The sequence below is a fragment of the Cygnus olor genome, chromosome 6 (assembly GCF_009769625.2).
Source record: "Cygnus olor isolate bCygOlo1 chromosome 6, bCygOlo1.pri.v2, whole genome shotgun sequence".
Lineage (NCBI taxonomy): Eukaryota > Metazoa > Chordata > Aves > Anseriformes > Anatidae > Cygnus > Cygnus olor.
Window position 1 is genome coordinate 11,617,272 of NC_049174.1, and position 26,607 is coordinate 11,643,878.

Below are 26,607 nucleotides of genomic sequence, written 5' to 3' on the forward strand. Positions count from 1 at the left end.
CGTGCAGGGACCTCTGGAGTCGGACAAGGATCCCTGCAGCAGCACGGCACGGGTCAGGCCGGCTCCAAGCGGCGCTGCAATGCGAACCCGGCCCAGGGAGATCACCGGGGGGTCTGGGTGTGCAAGCAAGAGAGAGCTCCGTGCCTCTCAGGGCTGGCTGCCCACGCAGAGGGAAAATGAAACTGTGCTTGGGAGAGTGGGGACACTCAGCAGCAGGCAGCAAGGAAAGCAGGCTTGAGCTTCTGGCTCCCTGGGAGAGGTGAGACGTCAGGCAGGGGGCTCACACAGCCTTGGTGAGGGCAGGCTCGGCAGCTCTGTGCTGCAGAAAATGGATCCAGCCCTGCAGAAGTGCCCTTCAGGGAAAGCAGTCCTTGGGATGGCCCCTGCAGGGACCACATGCGGCTGTGCCCAGGACACGTGGGTGGCTGAGGGGGCCGGAGGCACGATCCCCTCTCCTCCAGCTCCCACGCCGCGTCCAACACTTCCCCTCTTGCTCTTCTCTCTTAAGAAACCCAGCCAAGCTTTCCCGCAGGCTCAGACAGCTATGAGAGAAATATGATTACCAGATGGTTTGTTTTTCCATAGGACCAGAGGCCAGCGTGAGGTAACAGAGAAAAAATTAACCCGCCCCAAGCCAGCTCGGACGCGAGGCCGTGGCTTTGCTGATGGGGCCGTGCCATGCCAGCACACGAGGGGTCTGCACAGCGTGGCGATGGGGGGCACTCACACCCCATGCTGGAAGTCCCCCCACTGCCAGCCCCCAGCCCCATGGGATGGCTTGGAAAGCCTGTGGTGGGGATGCTCGCCAACCGGCGTGGGCAGCTGAGGACCCCAGAGAACTCGGGGAAGGGGGAAGGATTCTCAGAGCTGTGTGCCCAAAAGTTGCTGTGCGTGCTGGGTGCCACTGTCCCTGCTGGAAGGGGAGGTCCCAATCCCTGCCAGTGCTGGAGAGGAGGGCATGGTCCCCCAGGCTGGCTCCAGCCCATGCTTCGAGGAGCAAAGCCCAGCTGGCAAACGGCTCATGGAGGAGTTCGCCTAGGGTCAGGGGAGGCAGTGGCTCAGGCGGAGAGGGAGCACTGTGCTCAGGCTGTCCTGTCCCGTACAGCAAGGAGAAGTTGTAAGGGGTGCTCAAGAGATGCCACATGGCAAGGGCTGGCTCTTCCCCTGACCCTTTCTGCACGGCAGGTGAAGGAGTGCGAGACCCTTCCCGGTGTCACCGCATGTCTCTGTGCCTGCCGGGAGATGTTGGCAGGGTGGCTTTGCCCTCCAAGGGCTCTGTCACTGCTGGAGCCACCGTTGCCACCCTGCTCCCAGGGCTTCTCCTCCTGCAGAGATCCTCTGTGGGAAGTTAAATCACCACGTGTGGAAACACCACAGACCACACGCTTTTCGTCGGGGTTTGTGGTTGGCACCGTGCTCAGCTTGGACCGCAGCTGAGCGTAGAGGTGGGAAGTCAAAACGGGCACAGCTGACCCCTGGGCACACTGGCTCCTGCAGTTGTGCACCTCCAGGGGCTGGGGTCTTACAGCCACCCTGGGGAGCTGCAGCCTGCGACCACCCCGTGGTGACCAGAGCAGAGGAAAACCTCTCCCAGCAAACACCATCACCCAAACCCTTAGCACATCCTTCGGGTGTTTATGTCCCCAGGAGCTGGGGAAGGCGACGCAGCCGGCTGGGAGCTGGGTATCAGCGTGCTTCGTGTGGTCGCAGGGGGGGCATTTTCAGTTAATTCTGGCCTCTCCCAGGACTGTGCAAACGGGCAAAGCAACCCCAGCTGAGGGACATGGAGCTGGTACTCAGCTGTTCCCCACTTTCCAAATGAACCCTTTGGCTATGAGAGTGCTGGCAGGTTTGCTGCTTGCTTTTCCCAGGGGAATTCAAGTCAGCTCATTTTCATATCTCCTTTGGGCACTTTCCGAAAAGGCCCTCCAAAGGGCATTTTCCATTTGTTAGTGGGCTTGATTAACGGGAAGAAAAGGTTGCATGAAAGAAGTAATAACAGAAAAAAATGGAGCAACCTGATTCTTTTCTCAAAAGAAAAAAAAAAAGTCCCAATTACATTCATTTTTTGCACCCTATTTTGGCCTGGAATTGGACCAAAAGTTTATGACTTGCTCGCTGTGCTCTCACTGGGCTGTGGCAGCCCGAAACCCAGTCGTATGACTTGTTCTATGGACAGGAGCGCAGCTCCATGTTGAGGGGGCATTTTGGATGGGGGGCTGCACCACAGGGGTGAGTGAGAAGGGTCCCTTTCCTGGGTGGAGAGAGCTGGAGGGCACAGCTCCCTGGCCTCATCTGGAGTAGGGAGCAAAGAGAAACTGGATGTCTTTTGCTGGCACGTGTCTGTAGTTTTGGGACGTGACAGCATACTCTTAGGCTCAATGATTGCAACACGCCTTGGGTCAGCTTGCAAGCTGCTGCTCAGCCATCAGCTGGATTCCTGAAAAATTAGCCCGAAGTTTTCCAAGGAAACAGCCGCTTGATGCCCTGGGGACCCCCCTGGCCACTATCCCTGCTTTAGCACTGCGGACCTAGAAAAGGAAAGGGGTTAAAACGCTTCTGAAGTCGGATGCAGATCCAAGCCCATGGCCGAGTCAGGCAGCAGAGGGGATGCATTTGGGATGTTGGGCAGGGCCCCCCCATGTCCCCCAGCGGGGGCCAGGGTGTGATGGGCTGCAGCTGCACGGAGCCTTGCGCAGTCAGCCCGCGGGGGGGAGAGGGAAGGGGCTGGGTGATGCTTGAGGAGGACGGATGAGGTGATGCTCAGGGGAAGGCCAGGGTCCCAGGGTGGATCTCCACGTGATGGAGCAGAAGGAAGAGGGCTGTCCTGAACACACTGGCAGGGGATCCTGGGGAGTTACCTCCAGCACGCACAGGAGCTCCTCTGGAAAGGCTGCACGGGGGGAGAAGCACAACCCAGACGTGTAAGCAGGAGTGCAAACAGTGCCTTCTGAAAGTCCTTTGTGCACAGATCAGTGGTGCAGGCTGGGTTTGTGCTGACAACCCTTTGGTGGAGCCTTCCTGTTCCCGAGCACTTCCACAGGGTGCTCTGGCCCAAATTATGCCCTTCTCTCTGGGTTTCTGTCCACCTTTCAAGGCAAGGAGCCCCCTTAGCCTGGATAACCTCTTAATTTGCTATTTAATGACAGCCCTTGGTCCCCTGCCGTACCATGGAGGGGTGCAAGTGCCCTGTGGGAGCAGGTTACAGCCATAGCAAGATAAGCCCCACAGCGTTTCACCTGTCTCTCTCCCCTGTGGCAATTAACGCCTCTGTGATGAGGGTTTGGCAGCAGCAGCTCCTGCAGCAGTGGTGAGAGCACCGAGGCAGGGCTGGGCTGAGCAGCGTGGGGCTCAACCTCATGCCAGGCATGGAGAGAGGGTGGTCTGTGAGGGCCAGGGGTCCTACTGCTGCTGCGGGTCCCCAGGCCCCCGCACCAGGCACCCAAATCCGTCAGCCAGGGGAGCAGTGTGCCCAGAGGATGCCCACCACCAGGCACCCCTAAGGGCTTCAGCCCCCATCAGCAGAGTATGCCGGGGGGGGGGGGGGGTCATTCCCAGTCCATGCACGGGGGTCTCATCTCGCCCCTTGGGGTCCTGACCGGGATGACCTGAAAGCCCTGACAGCCACAGAAGAAAGTGTTTTTCCAAAACCAAGCCTGGTGCCCCTGCTGTGCCCACCTCCCCAGGCATGCCCCACAGTGGGTTCCCTCATTAGCAGGGGGGTGCTGGTGGGCACCGAGCACCCCTGGGTTCGGCAGCTGTGGAGCGCTCTGAGGTGCAGCAAGCCCAAAGAGGGGCAAGGAGAAATGTCTGCTCGCTTCTGAGTCACTGCTGGCAGCCGCTGGTCCCTCCTCCGACTGCCGGAGTCTCCTCCTCGCACTTGCCCTCCCTCCTGCTCTTCCTTCGCCGGGACCCAAGCGCTGAAACCACCTCTGGAGACCGGCCTCTCCTGGCTGCTGGCGGCTCCTTCCCTTTCTTTGCCTCCCCCTCGCCCCAGCTCGATGGGAATCTGAACCCAGCAAGATGAGGCTGCACGACTTCGTCCTCGCGCTGCTGCTGCTGCACGCCTGCCTCCTCCGGGGGGGCTCCTGGGCTCAAGACATCTCCTCCCGGCTCCACAGGGCTCAAGGTAAGCGGGGGCCAAAGTCCCGGGTGCTCCCCCTGGGGCAGCGGAGATGTGTGGGGGCCACCAGCTTCCCCACGGCCGGCAGTTTTCAGGAAGAGTCACACTCACAGCGCAGGGCAGCATGTGCCAGGAGAGCATCCGCCAGGCGTGCCCGCTTGTAGCCTTCATTTTAGGCTGGTTCTCCTTGGCCAGGTGCTGTCGGGGAGGAGGGCTCGGGGCAGCCGGAGGCGGTTCAGCTTTTTGCAGGACGTGGGGCCGGGCACCAGCTGCTGAGGCTCGTTTTTAGCTTTGCTCTCCTCTGCAATGATATTTGTGCCGGGACGTGTTGGAAAAGCATTAATTTCTCGTTGTGGTAGTTGCTGTGAGGTCTTGTTTGTTTGCTTGTTTGTTTGTTTATAAATACTTGTTGCAGCCGCTTGTTATTTTATAACTAATCCTGGTATCGCAAGTTTGAATGCAAATGGGGGGAAAGAATGCACAAACTGACGTTTTCCGGATACGTGCTCAGATGCAATCCAGCTCACCATTAATGCCAAAGCAGAAATGCTGAGGAAGAATGATCTTACCCATACATGCATGCTCATGTGTCTCGCGTGGGGTTAGCACAGCTACGCTGTCCTCCCAGAGCGTGTCCTGCGGGTGTGCCGGGGGGCAGCTGGGGCGCAGGGCGGGGGCAATGCCAAGTCACACCGCTCTGCCTGCCCCCAGACTGCCCTGTGGACCTGTTCTTCGTCCTGGACACCTCTGAGAGCGTTGCCCTAAGGGTGAAGCCCTTCGGGGACCTCGTGGCACAAGTGAAAGACTTCACCAACCGGTTCATCGACAAGCTGACAGAGAGGTACCCGGCAGCTCCCGTCGCTGCTTCCGAGTGGGCTCTCAGGGCTGTGCCAAGCGGAGGGGGATGGGGATGCTGCAAATGCTGCAGAGGGAGCAGGAAGAGAGCAGGGCTGCGGGAGGAAGGGGACACCCCAGGGCAGCGGGCTCAGCTCCAGCCCCAGCCCCACCATCAGGTTATTTTGCAGGGCCAGAGCAATGCTCAGAGCCAGGACAATGTGGGTGCTTGTGTGGTCATAGGGCACCCACCGTGCTAAACCTGGCACCCGCAGAGCAAGCCCCCTTGCAACCTCTTTGCATCCCCTAGGCGCTGAACACAGTTTTGGGGGCTCCCTGTGGGGTTCCCTATCTCCACCCCTCTGCCCAGCCCTTTCTCTGACTCCTCACCCACCAGGCTGCTCCCAGCCCACACCCTCGCAGCCACCAACTCTCAATCTAACCCTGGTTTCCCCAGGGTGAGGGCACCTGGAGGTGCACCAACCCCAGAGCAGCAGGGTGCCAGGATGGGCCACCCCACGTCAGCACCACGTGAACAGGAGCCTCATGCTTGTGGACATCCCACCAGGCCCCCATCGATGCAGCCTGGCTCCTAAACAAGGAGCTTGGCTTTGTCCGAAACCCCCTTGTGAGCACACAGACTGATGGATGGGGCTTCCCACGACCCCCAGCATCTCTGTGCCCACCTCGCTGCTCCCCGCTCACTGCAGGGGCATCTCCCTGTGAGCCACCAACCTGCCCACGGTGCCACCAGGAATCCACCACCTGCATGGCGTGGTGGGCTTGGGGTGCGGTGTGGTGGGCTGGGATGGAGGGGACAGCGATGCTCAGGAGGTTTGAGGACAGGTCCTCATGGGCAGGGAGAAGATGGCTGAAGACATGTGTCCCGGTGTCCCCATGTCCCCATGTCCCCATGCAGGTACTTTCGCTGCGACCGCTTCCTGGTGTGGAACGCCGGGGCGCTGCACTACAGTGACTCCGTGGTGCTCATCAAGGACCTCACGGCCATGCCCAGCGGCAGGGCCGAGCTGAAGGACAGCGTGTCAGCCATCAGCTACATCGGGAAGGGCACCCACACCGACTGCGCCATAAAGCAGGGCATCGAGCGGCTGCTCATCGGGTACGGCGGTGGGGCCGGGGCCAAGGGTGGGGTGGTCCCAGCGGAGGCACCATGGTGGGTGGTGGCTGGGACGTCCCCGTGCATCGTGTGGAGCTGTCCCCAGCACGGGGAGGAGGTTACCTGGGCACAAATCAGGTGCTGGGGTGGCAGGTTGCTATCGACCTGGCTGCGCTGGGATGAGGCATGCCTGACCTCAAGCTGGGGCACTGGCCAGGGCGCTCCAGCCAAATCTGTTAAACCTTTGCAGCACTGAACCCAGTGTTTAAACCTTTGCAGTGGCTCCCATCTCAAGGAGAATAAATACCTGATCGTGGTGACGGATGGACACCCCTTGGAGGGGTACAAGGAGCCCTGTGGTGGCCTGGATGATGCTGCCAATGAAGCCAAACATTTGGGGATCAAAGTGTTCTCTGTCGCCATCTCTCCCAACCACCTGGTAGGGACCACATAGCAGGGATGCTCCCCACAGCTGTCCTGGGGATGGGGCCTGGAGCTGCCCAGGCTGGGGACAGACAGAGGGCTGGAGGGCTGATGCAGGTCCCCAGGGTGGCCAGTGGACACCTGTCCCCAGCATGTCCCCTGGGCACATCCTACAGGAGTGCCCACAGGTCTTGCTCTGCCCCCCGCCCCTAGGACCAGCGGCTCAACATCATCGCCACGGACCATTCCTACCGCCGCAACTTCACCGCCACCAGCCTGAAGCCGACCCGGGATCTCGACGTCGAGGAGACCATCAACAACATCATCGACATGATTGTGAGCACCCCCTGTCCCCCCGCCCAGCCTGCCCCCACCTTGGGCCCTCTCCTCCTTCACAACCCCCCTCTCTTCACTTTTTGCCTTGCAGAAAGCCAACATGGAGCAGTCGGTGAGTGTTCCCCAAAGTCCTGTGCCCATCCCCTGCAGCCACCCCCAGGCACATGGGGGCTTGGTGGCACTGCTCTGCCCAGCCTCGGGGCTCCCCCCGTGCCAAGCATGGCGCTGCCACTGCCACTGACTCTGTTTTCTCCTTCCCTTGGGCAGTGCTGCTCCTTCGAGTGCCAGGTGAGACAGGCTTTTGAGGCCTCCATCCCTTCCCCCCGTGCCCCCACCCTGTGCCTCAGTGGCTTGGTCTAACCCGTGAATCTCTCCTGCAGCCTCCCCGAGGGCCCCCCGGACTTCCCGGCGATCCAGGCTATGAGGTGAGGGATCAGCCCCCAGCTGCAGAGGGACAGGCTCCGTGGGGATGCTCGGGGACCAGCGGGACATGCACCAGCCCTGCCCTCAGCCCCGCTGGGCAAGGTGGTGGAAACCGCTGTCCCACGTGGCCTCGGTCCTCCGCTCCCTGCATCCACGGGAAATTGCTGCTACTGCCCCCCTGCTCTCCTTGCAGTCCTGTTTCATTCCTGGGGAGGATCAGCTCACTTTGATCAGCTAACTTTATTTCTGTCCTGTATTTCAGGGAGAAAGAGGCAAGCCAGGTCTTCCCGGTCCGAAAGGAGAGGCTGGAGAGCCCGTAAGTAAAGGACCGGACTTGGTGGCTCTGCTCAGGGGCTTTTTATTGACTTTCAGACAGAGCCGTCAGGCACATCCTCACTGGCAGGGTAATGGGGACCTGCACCCAATGCCAGCCCCCAGCTTTGCACTCCCCATCCCCACACCATCCCCACAGGTCACTGGCCCATACTCCGGCACCACCCCCTTGCCACAGTGGGGTCCCAGCCAGCTGTCCCCAGGGAGATGGTGACACAGAGCCATCCCCTTGCATCGGCCAGGGCTCCCAGTGGGCAGTGTCGTGGACAGCACGGGGCAGCCTCTTCTCCTCTGGTACTACAAGGCTTCCTTGTTCCTCACCCAAAGCAGCCGCCCCTCCTGCAGGATACCTCTCTGACTCACGGGGTGTACCCCGGGCTCCCTCCTGTGTCCTCTGACAACACAAGCACCGCAGTGTTATGGGGAAACCTCCAGTAAATAAGAAGCTAATAGCATAAGGAAACTATTTTCCTCCTCCTCCCTTTTTTACTAGGTACGTTTATTTTGGGAGATGTGTTTCTCCCACACACATGAGTGTGCAGTTACTCAGCATGTGCATGCCTGGTTTGGAAACCTCATGGCTTGCACACGTTTTTTCCTTTCCCAAGGATTTTCTGCCCTTCACCTTCATCCCAAATGACATGGCCCCAAGCACCCCATTTTCACCTCGGGAAGGGCTGGGGATGCTGGAGGTGCCAGCAGGTCCCCTTCACCCCTGTAGGCATCCCATGCCACCAGACCAGACAAAGGAGGAGGAGTTCAAGGGAGAGGGCTGGAGGAGGGGGCAGCATGGCCTCTGGGGCCGAGAAGCACGTCCCATAAGGGGGGTCTTGCCAAGAGGTGTTACAAAATCTTGTTTTAAATGTTGGCAAGTATGTGTGGGACAAGGTGGATCTGGCAGTGGATGGAGAGCCCGGGGGGACCGGACCCCTTGCTGATGGCTCATGCCAGCCTCTGCCTCCGTAACGCCGTGCTTCTGTCCTCCAGGGCAGGCCAGGGGACATGGGACCTGTTGGCTACCAAGGAATGAAGGTACGTGGGGCTGCAGGGTGGCAGGCATGGCTTCTGGATGGGCCACGTGCTGCCAGTGTCTTCATCCTCTGTTTTTCCTCCCTTCTTTCATCACTAGGGTGACAAAGGAAGTCGAGGAGAAAAGGTGAGTGCAGCAAGGACATGGGGGGGGGGGCTTGGTGCCCCCCTCCTTGTCTGGCTGCGCACTGGGGCTGCCTGGCATCGGGGCTGGGTACGCGCCCAGGTCTGTGCATCCATCCTCCCTGGAAGCACCAGCATACAGCCAAGACAACCAGTTTGAGGCTGATGTGACTGCGGGGAGCAGGCAAGCACCATGCCTTGTGCACTGTCGGGCACAACGGGGGCATCGGTGGTGTGCAGGGGTGTAGGAACACCCACATCTGGTGCTGAGCTGGCATGGGGATGGCAGCATGGTGAGGGGACGGGTCTGCTCCACGTGGGGCCTGACCTCTCTCCTTCCTTTTGCAGGGATCAAGAGGAGCCAAAGGAGCCAAGGTCAGATTTTGCACCGCTTATTCTTCCCCCATTAATGCTTGGGGTGTGGGGGGGGAAGGGTCTTTGCAAATTGCTTCTTCATGGTTTCCTGTCTGCATTTTAGGGTGAGAAGGGCAAGCGTGGGATCGACGGCATCGACGGCATGAAGGTAAACCTCCCCTCAGGGCCCTTTGCTCATCCTGAGGACCCTGGGTTTTGCCCAGACACCTCCCAAAACCACTGTGGGGGCCAGGAATGAAGGCAGTTCCCCATTTGGGGCTCATCCCCTGCAGGGGTGTCCCTGCCCGGGATGCTCAGGGGCATTCTGCAGGCACCACTCACAGCAGCACTTGCTTTGTCTGTCCCACAGGGAGAAGCTGGATACCCCGGGCTACCTGGCTGCAAAGGCTCGCCCGGATTCGACGTATGTACCCCGTGGGTGCCCCTTGCTTGGAAATACTTGGAAATGCACCTCCGCATGTGCAGCCATCCCCGTGCTCTGATGGACACTGCCCTCGTTCCCTGTGCTGCCCAGGGAGCTGCGCACCGCGCGCTGGAGGCTGCCGGGCGTGAAGAGCTAGGTGCCAAAGCAGCAAGCAACTTTAGGCTGCTGTGCCCAGACAAGCAGAAAATCGCGGATGTTTTGGAGGGTGCTGGACACCATTGCTCTGCAGTTGTGTTCTTTCACATCTGCCTGCTCATTTCCACGCTCTCTCTGCTCCCAGGATGGCACTTCCACAGTGGCATCAGTATCGCTGTGGTCCAGCAACTACCTTTTCTGCCATTTCCTCAGAAACGCCCTCAGTTCCGCAGCATTTCACCAAAGCAGCCACCGTCTGATGCATGCAGCACCGCAGTGCCAGAGTGCTGTGCCACCCCCATGGGATGGGCAAGCACCCGTCCCTCCCACCCTCCCCACCGAGGGGCTGGGGGTCAAGCAGCCAGGATGCTCTCTCCATGCCATTTCCTGCAGGTAGTGCTGCTGGATTAGTTTTCAGTGACGCTGCTCTTTGCTTTCAACAGGGAACTCAAGGCCCATCCGGACCAAAGGGTGATCCCGGTGCTTACGGACCCAAGGGAGGAAAGGTGAGCCCGTGGTACCCAGCCAGGAGGGCCATGGGGCTGCCCTTGGTGTGCCCAGCCAGGCGCGGGAGGAGCGGTGCTAGGCAGACTCCCACCTTCAAGAAGAAGAAGTCCCTCTCCCTTTCTGGAGACGGGGAAAAACCCAAGGGGTTGTCCAGGAGAGGCAGATGCCCAGGTTTAGCCAAGAGAGGTGGTGACAGACCCATCGCTGGCCTCCTCATGCTGCTTGGGGGTGAGGCCCTGCTGGAGGATGCTGCCCCTCGCCCTCGGCGAGGCCAGGCTGGCAAGACATGAGCTGTGCATGGCACACTCTGGGCTGCTCCTGCAGGTGCCTGCGAGCCTTCCACAAGCAGCCTGAAAATGCTGGGGGGCTGCTCTGAAATGGTGGCTCACACCTGGAGGGGGGGCACGGAGGGACCTGATGGGGTTGGGGCCCTCCATGAGCTGTGGAGGAAAGGGGGGCTCAAGCCTCCTCAGCACGGGGCCGAAACCCACCCGCTGGTACTGATGTGTCCTGGTCCACCCTGTCTTGTTGTGTCCTTGTGAAGGGGGAGCCCGGGGAAGATGGAAAGCCTGGCCGGCAGGGGATCCCCGGCAGCCCTGGAGAGAAGGTTGGTGCGAGGTCCCCACTCCACAATCAGCCCCAGAGCTGAGCTTGCCCAAGGCTCCGCTGGCACGCAGGGCTTTGCTCCAAAACCTGCTGATTTGTCTTGCTTGCTCGTGCAGGGTGCTCCTGGCAACAGGGGTGAGCCTGGACCCACAGGGGAGACAGGGGACGAGGGCTCCCCGGGCGTGGATGGTCCTCCTGGAGAGCGGGTAAGCACGGGCAGGGGCTGGGACCCACAGAGGAGGAGGAGGTCTGGGGCGGGCGATGAAGGTGGGGTTTGCAGGACCAGGAGTGGGTCCTGAACCTGTGTTCCCACCATCTCCTTGCAGGGCAGCAATGGAGAAAGAGGCCCCCCAGGCTCGCCAGGAGACCGCGGTCCACGAGGAGAGCCGGTAACTGCTCCCAGGGGATAGCTGTGGGCATCTGCGTGCAGACGGGGGCACGTTGGGCAGCCAGGGCTGAAATAGGTGGCCAGTGGCTGCCTTGGCCAGCCTGTGGGCCAGTGGACAAGCTTGGTGCATGCACCTGCCAGCCTGATGGGGACCTGATGACATCCCCAGCAATTGTCCCTTCATGCTCGTGGCTGAGCAGCAAGCAGCCAAAACCCAGAGCGTGCCCAGAGAGCCAAGAGCAGGCATGGAGCAGCTGGTGGAGAGCAAAGCAGCAAGATGTCCTCCTCGGGGTGTGGTGGGGCTGTGCAGGCACCGGGGACTCAGCAAGGGGGGTACAGTGGCAGGCAGGGTACCTGGGTGAGGACAGGACACCCCTGCCAGAGGTGAGTGCTGTGCCAGCCGGGGGGGAGTCACTAGGAAAGTACTTGTTGTGCCTGCCAGGGCTGAGTCACCCAACGTGAGTGTGGGAAGGATGAGCAGGAGCCCTCAGTGGGACAGGACAGATGAAAAAACACGTGGCAAATGTCAGAGGTGCCAGCATGCCACCACTGCGTGGGGCAGCAGGGCCGGGGCATCCAGGAGCAGCATCTGGGCAGGCGGCCAGCTCTGCCCCAGCACTGCTGGGGAGAAAGGGGCTGGGGCTGTGTGGGGTGGGGCTGCGTGAAGCCAAAGAAACCAGGAGCTGGAAGCCTCCCCTTCCCTGCTTCTGCTCGGGGAACCACAGCAGCATCACCGTGCGGGGCAGATGTGCGTGGGAGATGGAGGCACGCCACTGTCCTGGAGTTAAATGGTTCAGCAGACGGTGAGCTGCTTCATTCCAAGTCTTAGTTCAAGCACGAGGTTCAGGAACCTTGCCAGAAACTTCACCAGCATCCAGGGCCCTTTGGAAGTTATTTCGTATTTACTGTTTGGCTTAGGCATATGGGAGCTTCTAGCTTGCAAACGAGAGCTTTGGGTTGCCAAGCGTCCAGCCACTTTCCTCAATGTTTTAAGTCAGGTGCGACCTTCACGGGAAGTTTCTGAACACCTCCCTTCCCAGCAGAGCTGCAGGCAGAGCAGTGCCTTGCACAAAGATGCTTGTCTTGCAGCGCACGCTGCAAAAACACCCACGGTCAGGTTTTCCACTGCTGCCCACTGTGTGCAGGACCCGTCACATCCTACGCATGCCCCTCTCCATTTCTCATGCCCTCTGTGTGTGTTTTCAGGGAGAGTCTGGGCCACCCGGTGACCAAGGTCGGGAAGGACCCCTCGGACCACCCGGTGACCAGGTAAGGCTCTGGTTTAGCCTTCTGGTTCCCCCGTGGGAGTGCATGGGGGAGCAAGGAGGCTGCAGACTGGGCTTAACTGGTGCCACAGCATCTTGGGGCAAGGTCTCAGCACCTTCCAGGCCAGGCAGCAAAGCCAGTGCAGAGGGGCCAGAATCTCTTAAGAGAACCCAGGACATGAACAGAGCTAGAAAATGGAGACTTGGCTGCAAGGCTGAGGACAGAGAAACCTCTATGTCATTTCCCAGTTCTGTGGAAACAGATGTCAACACATCTGACAGACAGATTTGGAAACTGGCAAGTGTGAGCTGCAGCAGCGCACCAAATATTCAGGCCTGGGGCCAGACGCTGTTTGCCTTGGTCATGCGAGTTGATAAGGCATCGCATGTGAGCAAGGACAGCCTAGCGGGGCCTTCGCAGTGTCACTGGCACCCTTCACATCTGCAGACGGTCTGTTCCAAAGCCAGTTGCTCCTCAAGTCTGCTCACTGTGAGGTCCAACTCTCCTGCTCTGGGGTCCACTTGTCCTTGTGCACCCCAAGAACCCACTGGCTTTCTGCAGAGCAGAGCTGGCTACCTCCAGCCTAAGAACGGCTTCTGCCCGTTGCACAGTTAAAGGCTCCTTCCTCCCAGAGTCGTACTCAGCTCCCAGTCAACTCCTTTGGCTAACTCTCCTTGGAGATAGCACTGTTTGCAATAACCAGCATGGTCTTCCCACCTGAGCAAGCATGCTTTGATAAAACCCTTGGATTGGGCTTCGTGGGACAACTCCCCTCCTACATCATTACAGTTTCAATGGAGCTCAAGAGATAGGGAAGTATTGAGATAAATGTTCCCACTCTGTTGGAGCCCCAAGCGAAGCACGAAGACCAGCGTGTGGACAAAGGTGGTTGACCAACTGTTGAAGAGCCCTGAAGGAGATCTGTAGCATGGGACTGCTGCCAAGGGGCTGCTGTTGGGTTCATGCTGTCCCCAGCATGGGCCACCCCATGGCAGAGCTGCCCTCAAGCCTGCCTTGTGCTCATGAAGAGCACTGAACTCGCCCAGATCCTTCTGTCCTTAGCTGAGCTAAGTTCTTCCACAACCAAGGAGTGTCTGGCAGCACCCAGCTCGCTGGATGCTGAGGTGGGAGGTGCTGCTGGCTGGAAGGCAGCTGCTGGGTGTGTGCGTGCAATGGGCTGGTGCTGCAGGTTGGCACCAGCGGAGGAGGAAGGGCCAGAGCTGCTCGCCTTGAGCAGGGAGGCTCATTCCTGGTTTGAGGCAGAAGAAAACAGAGTTCAGGCGGAGATGTGATACAAGCCCGGGGGTCAAAGCGATGTGAGCATGCTGGGGCACCAGGCTGGGCAAGATCCTGCCTCCAGCCCACCGTCACTGGCAGGGAAGAGAGGAAGGAGGCTGTCACCCGGCCTCCTCTCCCCAGAGCACCGAACTCCGGCCGCACACCTCTCAGAGCCACAGCAGCAGATCGGGTGCCTTCCCCAGAACTGCGGCCGCCCCAGCACCCCTCTCACTCCAGGGAGATTTCAAGATTTCAAAAGCAGTTGCAAAGCAAAGATGTTTTTTTCCATAAACCAAGGAAAAAATGTTTTTGCTTGGCCAAATTAAAAATGAATGTGTAATTGAGCTTGGGCAAGGGAAGGACTTTGGCAAACACGAGTGCTTTTCAAGCCATGTTATCTGCAAGCTCTGGCTCTCTCTAAGGAGAGCATTTCGCTTGGCAAGGAGAAAGGGTTCCCACTAACCTGCGGCCCTGTTTCACCCCCCTTCTGTCTGAGAGATGCTAAAGGTCTGTGCTCTCGTCCCTGACCTTCTGGCCAGGTTTGGTGGTCCACCTCCTACTGGTTGTGGTGCCCATTCCTCCTGCAGTTCTTGTTGCACCCACAAGGAAAGCGATCAGGGAGCTGTTAAAGACTTCCCAACCCCAAATCCTATGTCTTCACAAACCCCTACAGGGCTGCAAGGGGTTTGGACTTGTTTGCTACACAGGCCACCTACAGCCAATGTGAGCCAAGTTTGTCCGGGATCCAGCTTTGGCTGATGTGAATGGTCATAAGCTCACACCCCTCCCTCCCAGCTTTCCCTTTTTGGGGCTTTTGTGCAGATAAAAGGGTCACATGCCTTTAGGCTGCCTTGTGCTCTGCACTGCACTACGTAATTTTGAAGTCCTCTGTGTGCTGTTCCTTGGAAGAACGGTGTGTGAAGAGGAGCAGGAGGGGCGGCTGGACAGGACTTGTGCTTCTTCAGCTTCTGGGTGGTGAGAGACAGCGGCTGCAAAGCTGGGCTGCACTGAGCAACACGCAAAGACAACATCCTGCTCCCCAAAAACCTCAGCAATACAGAACATCTCTTCTGCCTCCACCAGCTGTGGACTGGCCACACACCAGCTCCACATGGGGCTGCCTTGCTCGGGCACTCGGAGCTGCATTGTTACCCAGCCGTGACCTGCCACCCTTGCCAATCTCCTGGCAAGTAAACCATGCAAAGTGCTGATGGCACTGAGCAGAAAGTGAGGGGCCTCCCCTGGACATCTTCTGGAGATCTTAAAGGCAAAAAAAAAAAAAATTTCTCTCCCTACCTTCTTTCCTCATGCCTCTTGTCTCTGGATGTCTCTGGCCAGCCCTGCAGCTGGTGGACAGAGGGGCCAGCGCCTGTATGGGTGTGGCGGAGTGACAGCTTTGCTCTGTTCCAGCAGATGCTGCCACAGCTCTGCAGCCTCCTGAGGACAGAAGCTCCCCACAGCCATGAAAGGGCCTCCGTCAGCCTGGCTGCCGCCAAGCGAGTCCAAGGCATAGGCAGGGCCCCCACAGAGGAATTTCTGTGACACCTTCAGGGTGATGTGACCCACCAAGGGCCGTTCTCTGCCCAAGGGACACCAATGCGATGCCACCGTGCAGCACACTGCTGGAAAGTACCAGCCTGCCTCCCCCAGCCTCCTCCCCACCAGGCCTCCCTCCTGCAGTACCTCCGCACCATGCTGACCCCCACCAACAGAGCCTTTCTCCTCCGCGGAGGTGACCCCCGACGAGTGCGAGGCAGGGGGTGGCAACTCTCACCCACCACACTTCGAAATGAGAAGACCAGCCCTTCCCAGCATGGGCAATGCCAAGGGCAAAGCCCTGTGGTGAGAGCTCTTTGTGTTCTCCTAGGGTGAACCTGGACCACCAGGACCCAAGGGCTACAGGGGAGACGACGGCCCCCGCGGCAATGAGGTCAGTGTTGCTTCATTATGGCATCTTCTCGGGAGGAGGGAATTAAGGGAAGAGCAGGAGATGCTGCCTGTTAGGGCTGTCCCCAGCTCCCACAGGTCTTAGGAACCCTTTGTTGGTAAAAAAAAAAACAACTAGATGCTAGCTTCCTGTCAGACACCTCAAGGCATTTTTTGGTGGGTCTATAAGGCTGTGACCACTTTTTTCCTCACCTCCCAGAGGACATTCCAGGGGGATGGTATGGCTGCAATACAAGTGACGTGGCTTCACCTTACAGTTTGCCCTTCCTCTGGCAGAAGCTAGGGGTGCAAAACATCTCCTGTGATGAACTTGGGCAGCTCATGCCTGCTGTGCTTGAATGACGAGGTCTCCTTCCCACCTCCCAGTTGTGTTCCCAGAGCTGGTCTCAGGTGGGAAGCAAGGGACCATAGCACCACAGGAAGACAGTGGTAGCAGGTTGCCTCAGAAAGCATCATCTTCCCAGCCCAAGGGATGCTGAACAGCGCTTGACTGCTACTTTTGCTCCTTCCAGGGCCCAAAGGGATTGCCTGGAGCACCTGGGTTGCCTGGAGATCCTGGCCTGATGGGAGAAAGGGTGAGTGGTGTTTGTGGTGACTGCATGCAACATGGAAAAGGTCTACAACTGGCTGGTTGCACACAGCATGGTCCCGGTCAGAGAGGAAAGAAATAGCACTCATACACAGCTAAGATGTGTTGGGAAAAGTTGCAAGCAACTTCCTTTGAACACATGTGATGCACATCTACAAGCTCAAAGAGCTGTGACTTGGGATGTACTTTCCAGCAGCGGCCCTCGTACTGCCCAGTGTTCCCAGCCTGTGATCATATCCCTGATCTCTGAGAGGCACAGTGTCACACCCAGAGCTTCTGGGGCTTCCCTTTCTCCCTGCCCCAGCTCGCTCTTCTCCTTTTTCCTTTAAATTAAAGAACTAGATTTAGTCTTCAAGAGATGTACTGGCAGTTCGTGTCCCAGTTCCTCCTACCCCTGCTGAAGTGCTCTCTGGGTGTGTAGATAGGTAGTGGAACCGCAGCAAAACTGGTTTCTGCCCCAGGGAAAAAGAGGTAGGAAGAACAGTATTGGGCTGGATTTAACATGAAACAATTTGGTATTTCTAGATACAAGTCTGCAAGAAGAGCAAAGAGGGACACTGCTTCCCCTCAGTGGCTTGCAGGTCACACAGGCAGGATGTCCTGTCTACCTGCCTGCACCAGAATCCAACCCACCCATCACATATTTTTTGCACAAACACTTCGCAGTGGTGACTGGCTGCCCAAAGAGGGCAGGATCCTTCTGCTGTGCTATCCAAGGGGTCTGCTTGTGTGGTGGTTTTACCATTTTACATTGTCTCACCTATTTCTCTCTTCCTTCGCAGGGGGAGGATGGCCCTCCCGGTAACGGCACGATTGGATTCCCAGGCGCCCCTGTGAGTTTTATGTGCTGCTTTGAAACCACAATACCATTATTTCTGTTTGCCTGACCTAACATACTTCCTTTTCTTCATTCCCAGGGGCAGCAAGGAGACAGAGGGGACCCTGGCATTAATGTAAGTGTGTTGCTTCCTCCTGCACCTAACAGAGATCACCCTGGCCAGTGTCTTCTGGTGGTAGTTTGGCTTGTAGAGCCTCTTCGCCTGCTGCATGGTGAAATGGGCCCCTTGAAACAGCCTGCTCACCCAGAACCCTGTTTATCTTATGCCCATCTATCCCTGCAGTGGATGCTTCCTGTGGAAGTGTCCTGCCTTGGTGCACTGGTCATAACACCCAAGGACAGCAGCCGGGGTAGAGTGCTCTCGGACGTAGCCCCAAAGCCAGCATCTGGGGGTGGAAGAAGCTATGACAGTAGCTATGACAGTGAAAGCCACCTAAGGAGGTCTCTTATTTAATAACACTGAAATTTGATGCTAGGGAGCCTACAGATAGCTCTCTGCCTCCTCCCCAAGCCAACTCTCACAAGGTCCCTGCACCAATCTCACTAACTGCTTTCCATACAGGAGCTTCTTCTCTGTTATTTTTCAGGGAACAAAAGGCTATGTCGGTCCTAAAGGTGATGAAGGGGAAGCTGGAGACCCTGGCAACGATGTGAGTAATCTCTATAAAGCTGTATGATTTTTCTATGTGAGCACGGTGTAGGAGTTTGGGGCTGGGTCTAGAGCTACCTTGCCTGTAGGCAAGAGCCCATCAGGTTTTGTAAGACTGCAAGCACCCTTTGCTGCTCCGCAGTATCTGATGGCAAGTGGAGCTCTCTCTAGATGTTCACTTTGCATCCTACAGCCTATTGCTACCAAACCTCCAGGTCTGTTAGGCTGAGGCGGCTGTCAGCTGCACTTGGTGTTGTATGCTTCCAGATAGCACTGATGTTTGCTTTCTGCTGCACCGTTGTCCCATGGAGAGAGATTTTCCTAGTGCCTGTCCCAGCCCTCTCAAGTCCTAACTTGCTTGCTTGGTTGGGCATAGCATTCTCAGTTAACCTTTTCATGGTAATATTACTAAGTAGGGTTCAGCAGGCATCTGGAAGGGGAAGGTGCTGGACCTTACTCTGATATGTGGATTTGTGATTTTTTTTCTGTTTTAAATCCAGAACCCAACCCCTGGCCCCAGGGGCAGCAAAGGAGCAAAAGGCCACAGGGGTCCTGAAGGCCCCCCGGTAAGTAAGGATCCTGGAAGGGCTTGCACTGACCAGCACAGCATATATATGTGACTGTAGGAGACTTGCTGTGCCTGGCCCTGCTCACAACAGGGCAAAGCATCTGGAAAACCTGTGCGTGGGTCTCTGAAATCAGTAGAAGGTGATTGCTCCACTGAATGGAGCAGAGTCCCTTCTGCAGGCTTTCATGCTTATCCCAAACTGGAGCAAAAAGCAAAGCTGTTTGTGCTTATCGTGAACAAAGCATTCTCAGGCAGCCAAGATCAGTGAGGGCGAGGCACCAGACTCTAAAGTTTCAGAGTGGCCACCCTGAACGTGAGAGCATTTCAGGCTGTGTTAAGTTGCTGCTTGCTTGTGTTGGCCTGAAGGCTACAGGAGAGGCAGCTCCAAAGCAAAAGGCACCCATCAGCTGGGTGCTGTGGGGGCAATGCAGAGCTCAGCAGACACACAGTGTGTGTGCTAACTGCCTGCAGCACACTTGGAGGCAGGTCGCCTTCTCTGTGAGCAGGCAGATGTACCTGCTCAAAGTCCAGGATCTGGAAAGCCAAGCAACTTTTCCAGCCCCTGCATTGCTTGGCAAGATATTGTGAGCTCTCGCTGAAGATAGGACTGCCTGCTCTTGTAAATGCTCTAACTCAGCGCTTCTGTTTGACAGGGACCGCCCGGACCTGTGGGACCTCCAGGACCAGATGTAAGTGGGACAGGATCAGAGCGCTGCTTGCTTGCTGGGTCTGTGCTTCTGGAGACCGCTGCTGGGGAGCCTTGTGCTCCCAGGCGAGGTGGTGGCTGCCCCTGGCACTGTCCTAGTGAGGCTCACTGGCCAGATTTCCTCCTTTCCATCACCAGTGAGTCCCCTCTGCAGTGTGAAAACTTCAGCTCTCACAGAAGTGGGAAGACTGGTATTATTCCCAGTTTGGCCATTCCTCTTTGCTTTGATGAGTGCCATGACATTTGCCCACCGAGCAAGGACATGCTCTGACCGTGGTGTCACCAGGACTCAGGTCTCCCCACCTTGTGGTAAGCTCATAACAAGAGCAACCACCACGGATGGAGGAAAGGTCCAGCAAGCTGTGTGGTGAGCTGGGACTTTCCATGCAACTTCTTCTGCAAGGGCAGTGTAATGGGTGCACTTCACTGCTGGCAAAGCCTAGCCCTTATCTGCTCCAAGGGGAGCAGCCCCACTTGCACATCACTAGTTCCCAGATCAGGATCTGCTTTGAAGGCACACAGCAACAGCAGGGGCAGTGGGCAGCAGCACTTGGGGGCCAGGTAGCTGCCTCTGCCGATACACAAAGAGTTTCTTCATCTCTGTTTTCAGGAATGCGAAATCTTGGACATCATCATGAAGATGTGCTGTGAGTATCCCTGTGCCGCTCCCCCTGCCATGCTTGGCTCCTCGCTGGGTGAGGGGTGGCACCCAAGCACCCCAAGGCCCCCGTGTCCTGCCATGGGGGAGCTGTAGCAGGGACTTGCCGCAGGGAGGTCCCAGCTCTCGGCCAGTAATGAAGTGCTGGAAGAGCACAGGGTGCTTAGGGGACTGAATGTGAGCACTACACTCTAACAATTTACTCAGTCCCTCCAGGATTTGTTTATTTAAGTAAGAATACAGTTGTATGGGCAGAAACAGCTCTGCCTTGTGCAGTGTTTTGGGTCAGGCATCATGACCTGGAACAGGAGACAGATCTGGGCATGCCAAACAGGAGGGAAACCTCTGTGAACGAGCAGGAGCCTGGATAATCTGTGTTGCAGAAACACAGACCTGCATTCTGCATTAGTGTATGAAAAATCTTCATCTGCAACATTTTAATGGTCTCTCTTTCTCTCCCTTCTCCTCTAGCTTGCTGTGGTGAGTGTTACTTGGCAAAGTTGTTCCGCAAATGTTTGCTAGCGCTTCTCCTTGCTTCCTCCTCTCCCTTTCCCTTGCTTTTTCCCCTTTCCTTGCCTTGTGCTGTGGAGGGATGATGGGAGCCCAGGAGGACTGAGCAGGAGGGAGGCAGGGGAAGGCAGTAAGCCCCCCTCCAAAGGCTGCTGTGGCTGGTCCTACAGCCATGGAAAACGGTTGTGGAGGTGCCCTGTGCCAGCAAGGCTGTACGCAGATGTTCTCCACCCTTTCTGCAGTGGGGAGGGAAGTCAGTTCAGGGCATGGTGTGGATCCAGCTCTGCTGCTTTCTCCCAAATCCCACGCTGGTCTGCAGAGAAATGTGCCTTTTTTTTTTTTTTTTTTTTTCCTTGATACTGTCTGGATGGGTAGGGTTTGCAAGCCAAAAGCTTGAAGCAAGGTTCCAGGGTGCGTGATGTCCTTCAGCCACAGGCAAGAGGGGAGAGCAAGCTGAGTCAGCCTCCTCCAGCCCACCACTGTCACCTCTGTCCGCCTGGGCTGGGCAAGTGGAAGGAGTGAGGAGGCTTCTGAGGAAACGGGTTTTGGAAATAGTTACTGGGCCTTTTATGGGTACTCACAGCTTGGCAATGTTACGTGTCTTACAACCGGTGCTGAGAAAAAGTAGATGGAAAAACTAGGGAACTGACTCTCAAAGCTCCTATGCAGCTATTTTGCCACTTAATTTTGCACTGGGCTTTGGTGGGTCCACTCAGGACTAACAGCAGACATCAGCTTCTTGCTTGGGCATGCCCCCTTGCAAAGCATGCTGCTCTGAGAGCAGCTCAGAGAGGAACCACAAGCCTTTCCATGCCTGTGCTTTGCTGCAGAGTGCACGTGCGGTCCCGTCGACCTCCTCTTTGTGTTGGATAGCTCAGAGAGCATTGGCCTGCAGAATTTCCAGATTGCCAAGGATTTCATCATCAAAGTCATTGACCGCCTAAGCAAGGATGAGCGCGTGAAGGTGAGATTTCCTCCGAGTGCTAGGATACATTTATTTTTCACTGTACTTGGAAAAACAGGGAGATGCCTCCACTCCACAAGAGCCTCCACAAGGCTCAGCTTCAAGCACATAACCAGGGTGGGTCTCGATTCCTCCCAGATTTGTAGGAAGAGTTCGCAGAATTTATTGTCCCAAAATACATGTGTTTTACCCTCTCTGGGCAGCAAGACTCTGTGGTAACTATGAATTATTCCTCTGTGCCCTGGAACAGACAGCTCACTGTTTGCCCAATCAGTTTCTTGGTCTCTTCCTTGTTTTGATGAGCATTTCAGGTGCCTGGAGTAGATCACACACGAGGTGTTGTAGCCCCAGGCAGCCCTGCCTGCCCCCAGGTTTCAATTAAGGTTGCCAGTTAAGTACATTAGTAAAAGGTATCTTTGCAGCCCAAAAGAGTGATCCATAGCACACGGGCTGTAAATACATGATGACCTGCTCTCGGACATGTCTTTGGATGCACATGGGTCTCTGGCTGGTAAAGAACCAGTAAAAAGCCTGAAACATTAGCACTGGGCAGAAAAAACTACTATTGAAGAAGAAAAGCATGTTTGCTTGTTTTTGTTTGTTTGTTGTTTTTTGTTTTTGTTTAAAAAAAAAAAAAAAAAGTTCTATTCCTAGCCAGCCAGCATAGCCAATGGCTTGTGTTGAGACCACTGAGATGGGAAACCTGGTTTTGGGTCTTGTTTCACTGGGCCCCACCTGCATCTGCTTCTGTAGGGGCTCCTGTCTGGAATAAGTAGTGCCCCCAAGGAGCAGCAGCAGTGCCTACCGTGAGGACATTGAGCATGAAACTATCAGCAGGTTTCTGAGCCCTCCAGGGCCCCTGGAGGTACCTGGCCCTAAGTGGCTTCTGTTTCTCTCCAACAGTTTGAGCCCGGGGAGTCCCGAGTGGGCGTTGTGCAGTACAGCCACAACAACACACAGGAGCTGGTGGCCATGGGGGATGCCAACATAGACAACATCGGGGCACTCAAACAGTGAGTCTGTAGGGTCTTGGCACACTGTGCTCATGTCCCATCCTCCATCTCCAGGCCAGCACCACCTGCAAATGCAAGGATGCTGAATGTTGTAGTGGATGGTGGCTTTGTAGGTTGTGCTGAGGCCAAGGAGCTTGCCAGTTACCTGCCCAAAGCCCCATGCAGGCAGGATTTTGCCCTACCTTGCAAGCATGTCGGCGTGTCAGCGATATGCGTGTTCCCAGCTGTCCCTGTGATATCCATGGGGCGCGACGGCAGGCTCACTGGTGTCTGTGCTTGCAGGGCAGTTAAGAACCTTAAATGGATAGCTGGGGGCACCCACACAGGAGAAGCCCTGCAGTTCAGCAAGGAGAACCTGCTGCGGAGGTTCACCTCCAACAACAACGTGGCCATCGTCATCACGGACGGACGCTCGGACACGCTGCGGGACCGTACCCCACTGACCTCTCTGTGCGAGGTCACCCCGGTAAGGGCACGGTGGCACGGTGGGGCTGGCGGGGAACACCCACACAGTGGCCGTGCATCAGAGTAGTGGAGGCTCCCTGGGGGTCTCCACGCCTTTGCTACCCAAGACAGGGCAGGGAGGACACGTGTCACTACAAGCTGTCTCATGCAGTGATGGGCATTCAGGATTATGGATGCATTAGGCGCCAGTGATAGACTCTAACTTTCCCGCAGGTGGTTTCCCTTGGGATAGGCGACATTTTCCGGAACAACCCGAACCCAGATCAACTGAACGACATCGCTTGTTTAGGCATGCCTAGAAGACAAGGACTGTCCATTCAGAGGGACAACTATGCCGAGCTCCTGGATGACTCTTTCTTGCAGAACATCACCTCATATGTCTGTCGAGGTGGGTGAAAACCCCGTGCGGGGGCAGCTGGGTGTGCGGGATGCCATGGCCCCAGGCTGTTGTCTTGCTCCTCAGCTCCTAGAAAGCTGCAGAAGCAGTAGGCCTCTGGCTGGAGACCATAAGGACCATAGTGAGGGTTGCGGAAGCCAAAAAGTGAGGGATGAAAGCTGACCTCCCTGCTTTCCCCTGGTCATGCTCTCAAGTTGTGCTCAGGCATTGAGGGAAGAGAATGATATTCAAGGTTTAGTTAATGAGCAGCAAGGATGTCTCATGTCTCAGAACACTTCGCAGCCATATCCAAGTCCTCACCCGCTGCAGGACATCTCTGTCCACAGCATTTTTCAAGCACACACCTCTGCACTCTCTGGTGCACACATAAGCTTTGCACAACTCCTTGCACAATGTGGCCGCAACTGAGGTGAGCATTTTTCCCTACTCTTGCTCTGTGGGAAGCTGAGCTACAGAAGAAGCAATTTTCCTAGGTGAGCTGCTAACATTACTCTTTTTAATTTTCTTAACAGAGAAGAAATGTCCAGACTACACCTGCCCAAGTGAGTACCTGCTCTTCATGCCATAAAGCACACAAAGGGCTCGTGGGTGCTGTGGTGTGGGAATTGGCAGCTGGTGTGCGTAGGAACGCAGAGTCTGGGCTCTGCTGCAGGAGCAAACATTGCCAGACACGCAGAGGGTCCCTTGTGGACACCCCAGCCCAAACACCTGGGGCACTGGGGTGCGAAAAGCCTGGACAATGGTTTCTGTGGTGCCTCAGGCCTGGACAGGAGCCCGTGCCAGATTTAGACTTTGCAAGCTTTAGATGAGGGAAGTAATGAGATCTATTGTGATATGGCGGGAGGAGCACACAGGAAAATCAGCACTGTGGCAGGATATTTGGGAAAGGTGGTTGAAAAGGGAGGAATGTAGACAGATACATCTCAAAGTCAGAAGCATATACAATCATTAGACTCATCATGGAAACGGGCCAGCCTCAGTAGATGACATGGTTCTCCAAGAAGGGACAGTGTAAGTCAAGGAAAACATCCGCTGAATTAAATAACAAGAGTCACTAGATTATCTAAGCCAGATAAGTACCTGGGAATGCAGCCTGCCATAAACCAAATAAAAGAAAGAATGAAGGGGTAAAAGGACAAGTGTAGGACAGCATTGGGGCAGGGGAAACCAAGGCAGCAAATCCCCACAGGCTGGGGATTTCCTAAGTCTAGCAAAGCAGGAAGCGTGTGAGACAGCTGGTGACTACACCAGCTTCCCACGGGAAGAGGTGGGAGGAGAAGAGCAGCGTAACAAACCCTGGGTCTGTCCCCACGCAGTCACCTTCACCAACCTGGCGGACATCATGCTGCTGGTGGACAGCTCCACCAGCGTGGGGAGCAAGAACTTTGAGACCACCAAGAATTTCGTGAAGCGGCTGGCGGAGCGGTTCCTGGAGGCCAGCAAGCCAGCCGAAGACTCTGTGCGTGTTGCGGTGGTCCAGTACAGCGGGAAAACCCAGCAGAAGGTCGAAGTCCCGTTTCAGCGTAACTACACGGTCATCGCCAAAGCCATCGACAACATGGAGTTCATGAACGATGCCACAGACGTCAACGCTGCTCTGGAGTACATCATGAGGCTGTACCAGCGCTCCTCCCGTCCTGGGGCAAAGAAGAAGGTGCTGGTGTTTTCTGACGGCAACTCTCAGGGGATCACCGCGAGGGCCATCGAGAGGACTGTGCAGGAGGTTCAGCAGGCTGGTATCGAGATCTACGTGCTGGCTGTGGGCAGCCAAGTCAACGAGCCCAACATCCGTGTCCTGGTCACAGGGAAGAGCGCAGACTATGACGTTGCCTATGGGGAGCGCCACCTGTTCCGCGTGCCCGACTACACCTCCCTGCTGCGTGGCGTCTTCTACCAAACTGTCTCCAGGAAGATAGCTGTTAACTGAGCAGCCGCGTGGGTTTCTACCAGGGCCGTGCCTGCTTCTCTCTCACCTAAACATGAAAAACAACAAAAGCAAAAAAATTAACAGTATTCTTGACCGACCTGAGGAACTCGTGTCTATACAGATAGCTGTCATACCACAGCCTGTCTGTGCACAGTCCCCTTCCTTCTCCACCTGCTTCTTCATCTGCACTTCTTCCTCTTAGCCTCAAGCTGCCTCCCTGCCCTGTGACTGCCCATGCCTTGCTCCCTGCAGCCGGCAAACACCAGTACACCTAGCGATAAGCCCCACCAAAAGCAACCTCATCCCACTGTTTTTTGCGAAAAAAGAACCAGGATGAGGAATGTTGCACCACTAAGGACTTGCTTGGTCTTGCAAGGTTGATTATGCCCTTTTTAGATACAGGGTTTTTTCTTCATTTGCCTCTTTCATTCATATGTCAGCTGAGTGCTTGCCCAGCTCACAATGGTCCTAACCCAAGGCCGTGCTTCAGCACTTCAGCAGGCTTTGAGAGGGGATCGTTGTCCCAGCTGGCAAGCATGATTCACATCTCCCCTGTGAGTGGGAAGGGCTGGACTTCATTACCTGAGCCACCCGCGCACTAGGTGGTGTTGGAAGCATCTCCAAGCACCTCCTGTGCCACGGGATGGGACACAGACCCCCCAGGGATGGGCTGGAGATGAGTGGTGGAGCCCACCTCAGTGCTGACAGTCCCATCCAGAGCAGGGGCCTGGGCACCGGCTGAGAGAAAGGTGCACAGCAGCCACTGGGGAGGGGGGACCCACGAAGAAGCTACAGAACCACGCTCCTTCACTAACCAGTTTCATGGTCCTACAGCGAAACCAGGAACCTCATAAGTAACCTGATGACTTGCGTTATGGTCCAAACTCCATGCTGGAAAATCTCTCTGAGCCCAGTTAGTGGGATTTTTATTTTTATTCTTCAAAAGTGCCAAGCTGTCTAATTCCCAGCGAGCTCCCTGTGGGCATACTGTTTCTGTAGGACCATCTAGGAGTTAGACACTTAGGCCCTAGGGAAACCCACTAGCTGTACTATATATTGAATTAGGGCCTACTCCACAGCCCAGCCAAGTCAAGGGAAAGGCTGCCGTTATCTGCCAGGGGCTTTGAATCACACCCTACAGATATACTGACAAAGGTGCTATCACTACATGGGTGATGTGGGCCCTTGGTGTTTACACAGTTGTTTCCACGACCGCACTGAAGATGTGGTTTGGCTGGGTGAGATTTTGTTCAGTGCTTCTGTTGGTGCTCTTGCTATGAATTCATGCGCTTCTGAGAAAGCAACAGTGATTGCCAGGTATTGACATCCCAAACTCTTTATTTTGTATCCAGAAATCCATTGTACAAGTTACTTTTATTTTATGCCTGTGTTTTACTAAAATTGTCCACTTCAGAAATTTGTCAAATAAATTGTTTTCCACAGTCTTGTTGGAAGCTTGTCTGTCTTGAATTTCAGAAGCTCCTGAATGGTTTTAAAGCCACTCAGTGAAATAGGGGCTGCTGCGATCTGGGAGGACTTCAGCAGAACTTCTCACATGAAATTATACAAGACAAAAGAGAAAATTGCTTTTACTTCACAAATCTGGATATTATTGAACGCTATGGATTTGGGAAATCCTGTGGATTATTTTAATCT

The 26,607-nt window shown here is 56.1% G+C and overlaps 1 protein-coding gene across 1 annotated transcript; it reads left to right on the forward strand.

The window, feature by feature from the left end:
* The first annotated feature begins 3,877 nt into the window (after positions 1-3,877).
* On the forward strand, positions 3,878-26,393 carry COL6A1 (collagen type VI alpha 1 chain). Its single transcript, XM_040561453.1, has 34 exons — positions 3,878-4,129; positions 4,835-4,964; positions 5,877-6,077; positions 6,354-6,513; positions 6,711-6,833; positions 6,925-6,945; positions 7,101-7,121; positions 7,214-7,258; positions 7,519-7,572; positions 8,577-8,621; positions 8,719-8,745; positions 9,090-9,116; positions 9,220-9,264; positions 9,466-9,519; positions 10,119-10,181; positions 10,727-10,789; positions 10,905-10,994; positions 11,115-11,177; positions 12,383-12,445; positions 15,588-15,650; positions 16,180-16,242; positions 17,039-17,089; positions 17,174-17,209; positions 17,682-17,744; positions 18,244-18,309; positions 18,965-19,000; positions 19,628-19,664; positions 20,147-20,155; positions 21,016-21,149; positions 22,053-22,162; positions 22,445-22,628; positions 22,841-23,015; positions 23,537-23,566; positions 24,341-26,393. The coding sequence occupies exons 1-34, from the start codon at positions 4,024-4,026 to the stop codon at positions 24,949-24,951; spliced, it is 3,069 nt and encodes a 1,022-aa protein (XP_040417387.1). The 5' UTR covers positions 3,878-4,023; the 3' UTR covers positions 24,952-26,393.
* Positions 26,394-26,607: the final 214 nt, after the last annotated feature.